The sequence below is a fragment of the Kogia breviceps genome, chromosome 10 (genome assembly GCF_026419965.1).
Source record: "Kogia breviceps isolate mKogBre1 chromosome 10, mKogBre1 haplotype 1, whole genome shotgun sequence".
Classification (NCBI taxonomy): domain Eukaryota; kingdom Metazoa; phylum Chordata; class Mammalia; order Artiodactyla; family Physeteridae; genus Kogia; species Kogia breviceps.
Genome location: NC_081319.1, coordinates 42,364,265 through 42,375,703, shown reverse-complemented (window position 1 = coordinate 42,375,703; position 11,439 = coordinate 42,364,265). Strand labels below are relative to the sequence as shown.

At 54.3% G+C, this 11,439-nt stretch overlaps 1 protein-coding gene across 2 annotated transcripts in view; it reads left to right on the top strand.

Annotated features, from left to right (window-relative positions):
• Window positions 1–1,019: 1,019 nt before the first annotated feature.
• The window catches only part of LIMD1 (LIM domain containing 1), a 73,571-nt gene continuing 63,151 nt past the window's right edge, over window positions 1,020–11,439 (top strand). Inside the window, exons 1-2 of one of the 2 annotated variants that reach the window (XM_067044464.1) lie at window positions 1,026–3,141; window positions 8,390–9,754. In XM_067044464.1, the coding sequence (XP_066900565.1) occupies window positions 1,755–3,141; window positions 8,390–8,655 (1,653 nt within the window). In that variant the 5' untranslated portion in view covers window positions 1,026–1,754 and the 3' untranslated portion in view covers window positions 8,656–9,754. Of the gene's footprint in view, window positions 3,142–8,389; window positions 9,755–11,439 lie in introns of those variants that run through there. The other variant, XM_067044463.1, reaches the window with a different exon arrangement.

Genomic DNA, 11,439 nt, shown 5'->3' with positions numbered 1-11,439 from the left:
GTCTTGGTAGACACCAGGAAGCTCCTGCAGCTAGCAGGCAGGGAAGGAAGACCCCCAAATCCGGACGGGGGAGGGGGTGGAGGCCAGGCCCGCCAGGGCAGGAAGGCCGTGGTATTGGGCCGATTCCAATCCAAATGCGGGGTAAGCATTGAGGGTTTAAGCAGGGAAGTGACTGGTCTGGTATTTGCCTTGGGATCACGCTGGCTGCTGTTCAGGAAATGAAACCTCTCCAGGATCCCCTCGGAGGTGGTGCAGGGAGGGCTGGGCCATGCGAGGGCGCCCAGGAGTCAGGCCCGGCGCCCTCAGAGTCGCGTGGATCTATTGTGTGTGTGTGGGAGTGTCAGGAGTCCCCTCGTGAATAACTAGCCACCAGGGCACGTGTTTTTATTGCCGCACAGAGGACCTCAAATAAGCGCGCTCCGGGCAACAACATGACTTTTAACTCCCTTTCAGAGGACTTGGGCTCGCATCCACGCTTTGCTGGTCACGATGGCATCTTGGACACTTCCCCCTCAGTGCCTCAGTCTCCCTACCTGTCTAGGAGGACTTGGGCCAGCCCACGGGTGACACCCTGGGTCGCCAATCCTGCATCCCCGTGTAGGGGGTAGGGTACAGCTGGGGCAGAGGCGGCACAAGGGGTGGCTTCCCACCCGGGAAACTGAGGCACGGCGGGGAGAGGAGCGCGCGCCCTCCAGACTCCCGCAAACTCCAAGCGGCACGTCTAGTCTCCACGCAAGCTGTCCAGGCCGCCTGCCAGCCGTCTCCACGGAGTGGCCCCCGCCCAGCCCTGCCCGAGGACCGGAGCTGGGCCGGGCTTCTCAGGGGGCGGCAGTGGCGGCGGGGAATTCGGCGCCATCCCCGGGCTCGAGCGCTGGAAGAGGCGCGCGGGACACACCTCCAGGTTCCCCAGACCGGTCGGGCGCGGGCCTGCCCAGGGGCGCCAGCCTCTGCGGGCGCCGACCCCGCCCCTCGCCGGCGCCCCCGCCCCTCGGCCTCCTCCTCCGCCTCCGCCTCTTCGCAGGCCCGCGACGTGCCCGGCCGGCGACCGAGCTGCAGGGACGGCGTCCGGCGCGCTCACTTCCGCGTCCCGCCGCCCTCCGGTCCGCGCGCGCCCAGCCACCGCCGCCATCGGACAATAGGCCGCCCGCCCGGCTGCCGTGAACTTCCTGCCGGGGCCCGGCCGGCCCATGTGCCCCGGACCCTGATCCCTCTCCGCGCCGGCCAGGATCGCAGTTCCGCGCCACCAGGGGAAGCAGCGGAGGACCCAGCGCCCGGGACGTTCCAGCGCCTCCCGCCGCCGCGCCTTTGCTCCGGCCCGGCGTCCGCGGCCTCTGCGCTCTTCGCTCTGAGAGACTTAACCCCGTCCAGCGGCTGCTGCCTTGTTGTGGATTTCCGAGTTTGGTTGCTTAAGGAGGATGTGATTTTTCCCCACCTTATTTCTTTTTCCTTTTATGATTTGAAACAGAGGAAAGAACTCACAGCCAGCTCGGACAGCGAAGTGCCACTAGCTGCCCCCACGTGGACGCCTCCGAGAGGAAAGGGAATTGGAAGCAGACTTGGTCCAAGTGATTTTGAGGCCTCACCCTCGGCTGGACTCTAAGGCCTGGGGTCATGACTCTCATGCTGGGCAGGTGGAAGGTTTTACCTGTCCTGGGCTGGACGTGAGTCTCTGCCCTTCGCCAGCACCTCCACCGGCCCACCTCCACACACTCAATACCCAGCATCTAGGCTTGGCCCGGACACTTGTCAGCAACATGGATAAGTATGACGACCTGGGCCTGGAGGCCAGTAAATTCATTGAGGACCTGAACATGTATGAGGCCTCCAAAGATGGACTCTTCCGAGTGGACAAGGGTGCAAGCAACAACCCGGAGTTTGAGGAAACACGCAGGGTGTTTGCCACCAAGATGGCCAAAATCCACCTGCACCAGCCGCACCAGCTCCTACAGGAGGAGACCCTGCCCAGGGGGAGCCGAGGTCCCGTGAATGGTGGGGGCCGCCTGGGCCCACAGGCCCACCGGGAAGCTGATGGGGGCAGCAAGGTGACGGGGGATGGTGCTGCGAAGCCTCCTCTCGCTGTCTCGACAGTGGCCCCTGGGACAGCCACAACCATCGCGGCTGGGCAGCCCTTGTCCCCACCCCAGGAACAGAGGGCCAAGCTGTGTGTCCGTGGCGCGAGGCAAGGCAGCCAGGACTGTGGCTCCAAGGAGAGCATGGCGAGTTCTGAGATGTCTGCTTTCCATCGGCCGGGCCCCTGTGAGGATCCTTCCTGCCTCACCCACGGAGACTATTATGACAACCTCTTTTTGGCAAGCCCCAACTGGGGCGATGAACCAGCAGTGTCCCCCAGCATCAGGCTGGGTGTAGGAAGTGGGTGGTCTGGCATGCCAGGGAGTGGCCCGCCACTGTCTACACCCTCCAGGGTCCATCACCTATACCAGCAGCAGCTTTCCCTGAGCTCCAGCAGGTCATTGCAGAACAGCCAGGATGGTGATGTTGGTGGCCACAGCAGTGAGAAGCCAGCAGCTCTTTGGACCACCGCCTCCTCCCAGCGAGTGAGCCCTGGCCTCCCTTCCCCAGGCCCAGAGAACGGGGCCCTACCGAGACCTGCTCAGCCCAGGACCCCTTCTTTCTCAGCGCCCCTGGCCCTGAACCGCTCCAGTCAGGGGCCTCTTCCAAGAACAAACTTGGGGGTAGGGAGTGAGGTTTCAGGCATGATGCCCAAACCCACTGTGGACCCTCAACCCTGGTTCCAGGATGGCCCCAAATCTTACCTTTCTAGCTCTGCCCCTTCATCCTCGCCAGCCAGCATGGACAATATGCAGCTGGGTGCAGTGCCTGGGCCAGGTCCCAAGCCTGGCTGTACAGACCCTGGCGTTGGTCCCAAGCTCAGCCTTGTCCATCCAGTGATGTCCACCCTGCCTGAGTTATCTTGTAAAGAAAGTCCCTCTGGCTGGTCCTCTGATGGCAGCCTGGGGCCTGTGCTCCCAGAGAGCCCCGGTTCCCCCAGGGTGAGACTGCCCTGCCAGACCCTCATCCCGGGCCCTGAGCTTGGACCCACGGCTGCCGAATTGAAATTAGAAGCCCTCACCCAACGTCTGGAGCGTGAGATGGATGCTCACCCGAAGGCCGATTACTTTGGTGAGTGAGAGACTGGTGTGATTGCCCATGATGGGTGATGGGGTCCCTGCATTTGGGCATTTGGGGGAAGTGCCCCCCACCATGGATGCTGTAGCTCTCCTTGAGTGGCCTGCCTTTCTCTGTGTGTGTTCCTCTTTCAGCTGCTTCTTCTGAAACTTGAAAGTATCCCTAGGCAGAAAGCGGATCTTGCAGCTGGGGGTTACCCATGTGCGAAGGGCAGGATTACTCATGACTGCTCCCCCAAAAGGGAAATGCTGTGATTTCGGATTTCAAAGGTTTTTGGGGTGACTTAGAGCCTCTCTCAGTGACTGGCTCAGGCAGGACTTGAATGGGCTTCTTAGGTCCAGGTACCCCGTGAGTGTTTCATCTGTAGTTGGCTGGGCCAGGTGGCTCTGGCTGTTTGAGGACCATTGGTCGGGCAGGGGCTCTCTGTGGCTCCCTGTGTGTGCGTGTGTCTGCCTGCAGGTTCTGTGTTCAGTTGAGGGAGGTGAAACACTGACATGGAAGGCTTTGTTCTAGACCAGTAGTTCACAAAGTGTAGTTTGGACCCTTAGCCTGGGAACTAGTTAGAAATGCAAATTCTTAGGCCACACCCCAGACCTACGGGCATCAGAAACCGTGGGGTGGGACCCAGCAATCAGCATTTTCACAAGCCAGCCCGGGATCCTGACGTTCTGGGGAATTTGAGACCTGTGCATTGGGTACCTTCTAACTCAGGAACCCCCCACCGCCTCGGCTTTCAGCTGGCAGCCAGGTTGCACCCACAGTCGTGGCTCCCAAGAGGATGGAAGATGCTTCTTGCTGGTTTCACTCCAACTTGCAAGTTTTGTTTTCTTCTCTTTTAAAGCCACAAACTCTTGGAGACTGCTAGCTTCAGTTTGTTCTCCTCACAGGGTTTGGAGGCAGCAGGAAAGCAGTGATATGCTTCTGTTGAGTAATGATGTAGCGGTCTCATAGGAGAGCTAACTAGAAAGACGGCCTACTTTTAGAAGAGTCTGAGGGTTGCCTTTATTTTATTTTATTTTTTCATTTTTGAACTCTGCACAACTGAGGTCACGATTTTCCCACATGAGGACTGTGAACTGTGGGAAGCTGAGTGCTGCTGGGGTGGCAGCTCTGCCAGGCAGGGTCCGGGAAGGCCCTGGACAGGGAGGGTGACCGGCTTGCTCCTTTCCATCTGCCTCATTCTGCGTCATTGAGTGATTCGTCCCAAGGTGCTTGGAGGGATGGGGTCCGAGGCACTCAAGCTCGCACTGTGTTCTTCTCACGAGAGCCTCGCGGGAACAGCTCTCACACCACCCTGGGCAGTCAGAGGTCGGGGTGACTCTTTACTGGCTTATGTTTTAGAGCCTGTAGCATCCTCTTACTGTGAACCATCTCTTCTCCTTTGCAAATCCCCCACTTTGGGAATAACTCTTGGCTGGAAAAACAGTGGGTTTTTTAGTTCAAACTGTTGTTAAATTTTTTTCTTCCAGTTTTATTGAGATATAATTGACACAGCATTGTATTGGTTTAAGGTGTACAGCATAATGATTTGATTTACATGCATCCTGAAGTGATGATCACAATAAGGTTAGTGAATATCCATCATCTCATATAGGTACAAATTAAAGAAATAGAAAAAATACTTTTTCCTTGTGATGAGAACTCAGGAGTTACTCTCTTAACTTTCATATATATAACACACAGCAGAGTTAATTATATTTATCATGTTATACATTACACCCCTAGTACTTATATACCTTAAAACTGGAAGTTTATACTTTTGACTGCCTTTGTTCAATTCCCCCTCTCCCGCTCCACCCCCCTCCCACCTCTGGTAGCCACAAATCTTATCTCTTTTTCTATGAGTTTGATTTTGAAGTATAATTGACCTACAACACTATGTTAATTCCTATTACACAACACAGTGATTCAGCATTTCTATACATTTCAAACTGATCACCACCACGACAAGCCTAGTTACGATATGTCACCTTCCAAAGATAGTATGTAGTTATTGACTATATTCCCCACACCGTACACTGTACATTTCATACCCATGACTCATTTGTTTTGCAGCTGGAAGTTTGTACCTCTTTCCCTCACCTATTTCTTTCCTTCCCTTCCCCTCTCCCCTCAGGCAACCACCTGTTTGTATCTATAACTCTGTTTATGTTTTGTTGTGTTTGTTCATTTGTGTTGTTTTTTTAGATTCCACATACACATGAAATACAATAATTATCTTGAATTTTTAATTCAAGCTCATTGAACAATAAAACAGCAGTTTTATTTTTTCAGGGAGGCAAGTTTATACATTACCTCAGAGCAGAGATACTGGCTAACACTAGCCATTCATTCAGTCCGTGTTTATTGAGTGCCTACTTTGGGCCATGGGGTACATAATGAATGGGACAGACAGAAACCCCTGCTTCCCCAGAGCAGACAGCACAGTAGAGGGAGACAGGAGATGAACAAAAGCAATAAGCAAGTATGAGGGAGAGAAATAGGAAGAGGAGAGGATGGAGCCTCCGGGCAGGGAGTGGCAGGGAGGTGCAGGGAGGTTTCTGGTTTTAAATCAGGTGATCAGGGAAGATCCCATCGAGAAGGTGGCATTGGAGCTAGGCTTGAAGGAGGCAAGGGGGTGAACCCGGAGTCCGAGTCTGCCCAGGGAAAGGGCGTTCCCAGCAGGGCAGACAGCGAGAGCAGAGGCCCTGGGACCTGGGCTGTGCCAGGCAATGTGCTAGACTGTTTAATTTACTCATGTAATCTTAGGAAGCCCATTTCACCAACCTGGAAACTGAAGCTCAGAGAGCTTAGATTATTGATCCCAGGTCTCACAGGGGGAACTGGTTGTAGCTGGAGTCTGAGCCCCACAGTTGGGGTTCCCTGCCCATTCTTCTAACCAGCATTGCCCAGCTGCCTCCCAAGTACAGATGTGAAAGCCTGCTTTATTTATCTATTTATTTTCATGGTTGTTTTTTCCTTAATTGAGGTGAACTTCCTATAACATAAAAGTAATCATTTAAATTAATTTGGAATTAATTTAAAAAGTAATGAGTGGCATTTAGCCACTCATGACTCATAGGGGTGGTGCAAACACCACCCCTATCTAGTTGCAAAACATTTTTATCACCCCCAGAGGAAACCCAGCCCCATAAATCTGTTGCTCCCCAGTCCCCCAACTCTCCCAGCCCCTGGCAACCACCAATGTACATTCTCTCTCTCTGGCTTTACTTATTCTGGATATTTGATATAGAGGGGATCATATTTAAGTTATTTTTTGACTAAGCATTACATTCACATGTAGAAAATTCAAAAGACATGAAAACACATAGAGTGAAAAATTAGTCTCTTTCTCACCCCGGTTTCTAGCCGAGCATCCTGGTGTGATGAGTGTATATGTGTGTGTATCTCTGTGGGCCTGCCGTCCACCTGCTCTTTGCCTTTCCCTCTGAACAGTGCGTCTTGGCAGCTGTTCTGCATCAGCACGCGTTGAGTTGGCTCAGTGTCACCCTCTGTGGATGGGCCCCAGGTCACGTAAGCAGCCTCGTGGTGGACTTCAGAAGGGCCAACTGCAAGGTGAAAGCCTAGCTTTGTGACAGACTCCCGGGGGCAGGGCGGGGGGTAGGTTGCAGGGCTGGGGGCTTTGTGGCCTTTAAATGTTGCCTAGTTGCCCTCTGCAGAGGTCATGCCAGGGACCCCACTCTGCTCATCATATAGGAGAGGGCCTGCCCCCACCTGCTTTGGCAGCTGAGCTTCCAGCCACTCTTAACGGGCCTGGCCACGTGGCCAAGGAGGACGTCTCTCCTCTGAGCACCTGGCCGCCAGTATGTGGCCCAGACCTGCTGTGGGACCTTGAACAAACTGTCCCTTCGAGGCCTCCCCGCTCATCCACAGTATGAGGCTCTTGGCTGGTTGAGGGGCTCACATCGGCAGATGTCTTTCCCTTCTCTAGATCTGGTGTTATTTGAAAGATTCTGTCTGTCCAACACACTACATTTATTACATAAGGATGAAATTTTACTTCTAAATAGAAGAATATCTATTGATACAGGGCTCTTGCCAGAGAGAATCAGGGTAATGTTAACAGTCATCATCGGAGTCGATGTAATTCTAGCCAGAAGCAAAGCAAAGTTGATGTTTGGGTTGGTTACCTGGACCCCTTCCTGGGCATTTGACCTTGTGGGAAGAGCTTGTGAATCCCTGCTACCACCTTGGAGGACGCTTGGGTTTGAAGACACCTCAGTGTCCAGTTATTGATCAGCTTATCACCGAGGACTCTTCTGGCACTTTCCAAGGCCAGGTCTCTGTGGCTTCGGGACAGTCTGGTCCCAGGGAGGCATTTCTTCCCCCTCTTTCTTCTCCCATGTTCCTCTGTGGCCTCTTTGTGTCTTCCTGTCCTTGAGGAAAGAGTTAAGAACAAACTCTTGATGCTTCTTAGCACTGTTGGGTTTCCAGCTCCCTGGGCCTTGCGCTCAGAAGATGCCCCCCCTCCCCCACCCCGTGTGGTTGTTCTCACACCACTGTGTTCCCTGCAGAGGAAGCGAAGAGTTTGTTTACTCTCACCCGTCTTTTCCTCCACGGTAGCCATCTGTCCTCTTCACACTGGTCGTCTCCCCCCTTTCTAGGGAGAAAGGACACAAATAAACCACCTGCGCAGGCTGGGTTTCCCGGGAAGCTGACTCTGAGACAGAACGTAGCGAGCAGGGGGCTGACTAAGGGTGCTATTGGGACCCTAACTGTGGAGGGAGGAGGAGGAGGGAGCAGGAGTGGGCAGGGAGGAGCCCCAGCTGCTGTGCGGGCCTGACAAGCCTGGGGCGACCCCAAGGGGGCTCGGGAGCTAGAAAAGCCCTTCAGGGCCGCCCCGCGTTCCGCCCCGGCGTGGAGGTGACCGGGCCAGGCGGCTCTGAGTCGCTGATAGGTGATGCTCCCTCCTGCCGCTCCCCAGCGGCTGCGCCAAGACTCCTTCAGCGAAGGGATCTGGGTGTCCACCACATCCCCGGTCCCGGGCAGAGAAGACCCCATTCCTGGTGACCTTGGCCATGATTTTAACCATAGTGACGTCTGTTGAGCGTCCGTATGTAACCTTCACAGCCAGACTCCGTTATTCTCTGTTTACCGTTGAGAAACCAAGGCCGTGACGTGCTCAGGACCACACAGGTGTCCGCGGTGGTGCTGCCATGCCAGGTGGGGCTCTGACCGCTCGCACGGGAGAACTAGGTGGTCTTTCGGGGCTGAATTGGATGTTCTCCGTTTGCCCCTCCAGATTCACTCTCCGCCCAGCTGCTGCGGGGGCATCAGTGGCCTCCCTGCCCTTTCCAGGCCTTCTTCCCCGTGATCAGGACTCGGGACCTGCAGCCCCCAGCTCCTTCCCTCCCTGCCGTGTGTGGGTCTGGGGGACCAGGCACTGCTAGTGCCTCCCACGAGAGCCACACTCTGAGGCACCAGCGGGGTGGCGAGGTGAGAGGAAGCTGGTTTCAGGGTCTCTGTCCCCCAGCAAGTGGACAGATGGGCCCTTCTCCACCTGCATAGAGAGAGAAGCACCTGGCTCTGTCTTTAGTTCTCTTGTCTTGGGTGGACATTCCTGCTGCAGTATTTGAACTCAGAAAACTGCAACTGCAGACCTGCCTTAGCCTGAGAGCCTGAGAACAAGTGTGACTCCTTCTGGGGATGGTCCTGCCCCGCCAGGGACCAGGGAGCCTGTCACAGTTGATTTCATTTTACTAGCAACACAGGAGGTGAAATAAGCAGTCCAGACAAGGAACCCGTAAGTGTCCTATCTGCTCCCTCCCATTGGACAGTCTCTTCAACATCGAGCTGCCTGTTGTCTTAATGACCTTTTAAGCCCGTCTTATCTGACTTGATTAGCAACAGATGCTCGAAATATGGGGCTTAAGTCCAGCCTTGAAAGAAAAATTGAGGGTGATTTTCAGAGCATTTGTCATATAAAAGGAAACAACGTGGGCCAATCCTGTAGAAGAGGGGCCCCTCCAGAATTCAGGATAGGGGCCTGTGTGTACCCCAGAGGCCCTGCTTACCCCCCAGATATCAGGCATTGCAGTAAACCCAAACCAAGTGCTGAAGTAGCAGAAGCGGGCAGAAGATCATTAACCACCTGGCCCTGTCTGAGTAGCTGGCATGACCAAGTGTGGGAACTTCTGCCCACATTCCTTGTGGAGACGTGGTGCCATAATTTGGACCCGCTGAATCCAGGCTTCTATAGCCATGGAAGTAAATTTCTGATCCTTAGGTAACTTTGGTAAATGACACTCAAGAATCCAATTCTGGGCTTCCCTGGTGGCGAAGTGGTTAAGAATCCGCCTGCCAAAGCAGGGGACACAGGTTCGAGCCCTGGTCTGGGAAGATGCCACATGCCACGGAGCAGCTAAGCCCGTGCGCCACAACTACTGAGCCTGCGCTCTAGAGCCCGTGAGCCACAACTACTGAAGGCTGCACGCCTAGAGCCCGTGCTCCACAACAAGAGAACCTGCCACAATGAGAAGCCGGCGCACCACAACGAAGAGTAGCCCCCCGCTCACCACAACTAGAGAAAGCCCGCACGCAGCAACGAAGACCCAATGCAGCCAAAAATAAATAAATAAAATAAATAAATTTATTTTAAAAAAAAGAATCCAATTCTGCCTGTCTAGCCTAGCCGGTGTGCACCCTGAGACATGGGGATTCCCAGCTGTTTAGAAATTGGGTAGCTTGTGTGCATGTTTTTTTGTAGGCCAGGTAATCTTCCCCTCAAAACCACGAAGGTATATATTTTAAATTTCTATTGATGTATAGTATACGTATATTGTAGATGCTCACAAAGTGAAGACACGCAGCCCTCAGATCAAAGCACAGAGCACGACCAGCACCCAAGAAGCCCCCTGCCGTGTGCCCCCCTTACAGTCACCACTACCCACCAGGGAGAGTTGTGACTTATGACTGCAAACATGAGGGTTTTAAAAATATATATTTATTTATTTATTTGGCAGGGTTGGGTCTTAGTTGTGGCACATGGGATCTTTCTTTTTTTAGTTGTGCACGCTGGATCTTCAGTTGCGGCATGCATGCGGAATCTAGTTTCCTGACCAGGGATCGAACCCTGGCCCCTTGCATTGGGAGCATGGAGTCTTAACCGCTGGACCACCAGGGAAGTCCCCAAACATGAGTTTCTGAGCACTTGTGTGGTTTGAAGTAACTTCTGAAACCTTGAGATAATTAAAAAACCTTTCATGCAGGTCTTTGGATGGATGGAGAGCATGTGGCTGATCGGAGTGCAGCTGAGGCTGGGACAGCAAGGAGTGGGTGCTGTCAGCAGGGCCATCCAGCTCACTCTGTACCAATGGCTGCTCCCGTGTGGTCAGTGGTCAGGGCTCCAACACCGTTTTGGTGTTGAAGGGATGGACTTTTCATCATACGCTTTAGCCCTGTCCCTACTGCCCGCTCTCCCCACAGGATTTCTCTTCTGAGATTTCGGGGTAGGGGGACGATCAGCAGCCCCTACAGTTCATTCAGAGTGATTCATCTGTTCACTGGTCCACGTGTCGGCAAGGCACGCTTGTCCGCTCCCCGCTGTGCTCTTAGCACTGGGCTTGGAAGGACACTGGACGGTCAGACTCAGCCCTTGCACTTGGAGTGACAGCCACTCTTCTGTCACCCCGGCCTCAGGCCTGCACTCGGGGTGTCCCCCCCAACCCGGCCGTGATCACCGGCTTCTGTCGCACTGGCCTCGTTGCTGGTCCCTGAGCTTATGGAGTTCTTTCCCACCACAGGGCCCTTGCCCTTGCTGTTCCCCAGCCGATGTCCTCTGGCCAGCGCGGTGCTGCCCCCCTGCCATCCCCCTCGCGGCGGCAGGTCTCCAGCTGTAGCCCTGGCCAGTCCTGACAGCCGTTTCCCACGGCAGCTGCCTCAGCCCATCAGGCTGTCTTTCTGAGGTTCTCCCTCCTCGGAATGTTCCTGCTGTGTTCCTCTGTGACCAGGAAAAAATGTCTTGTTTTTTCCATCTAATTTTCCTGCTCTTTCCATTCATAATGCAGAATATCGAGTTGACCTTTAGCCATGACTCTTGCCAAAGGTTTTTTTAAAAAAGTTGTGTTTCTTTACATCTCTGGATCTCCCGCTCAGGAGAAGGAACTGTGGAAGAAATGCATCGTGTGTTTGGGAGTGAGGCAGCAGGTGTTCTGGGCCCGAGCCTACCAACAGCCCCAGGTGTGATGTGGGGCTGCTTGCTCTTCCTCTGTGCTGAGCCAGGGCCACCTCTGAGGTCTCTTCCTACCCCAAAGTGCTCTGGCTGTGGGTACAATCGGACGCCTGATTTTAGCT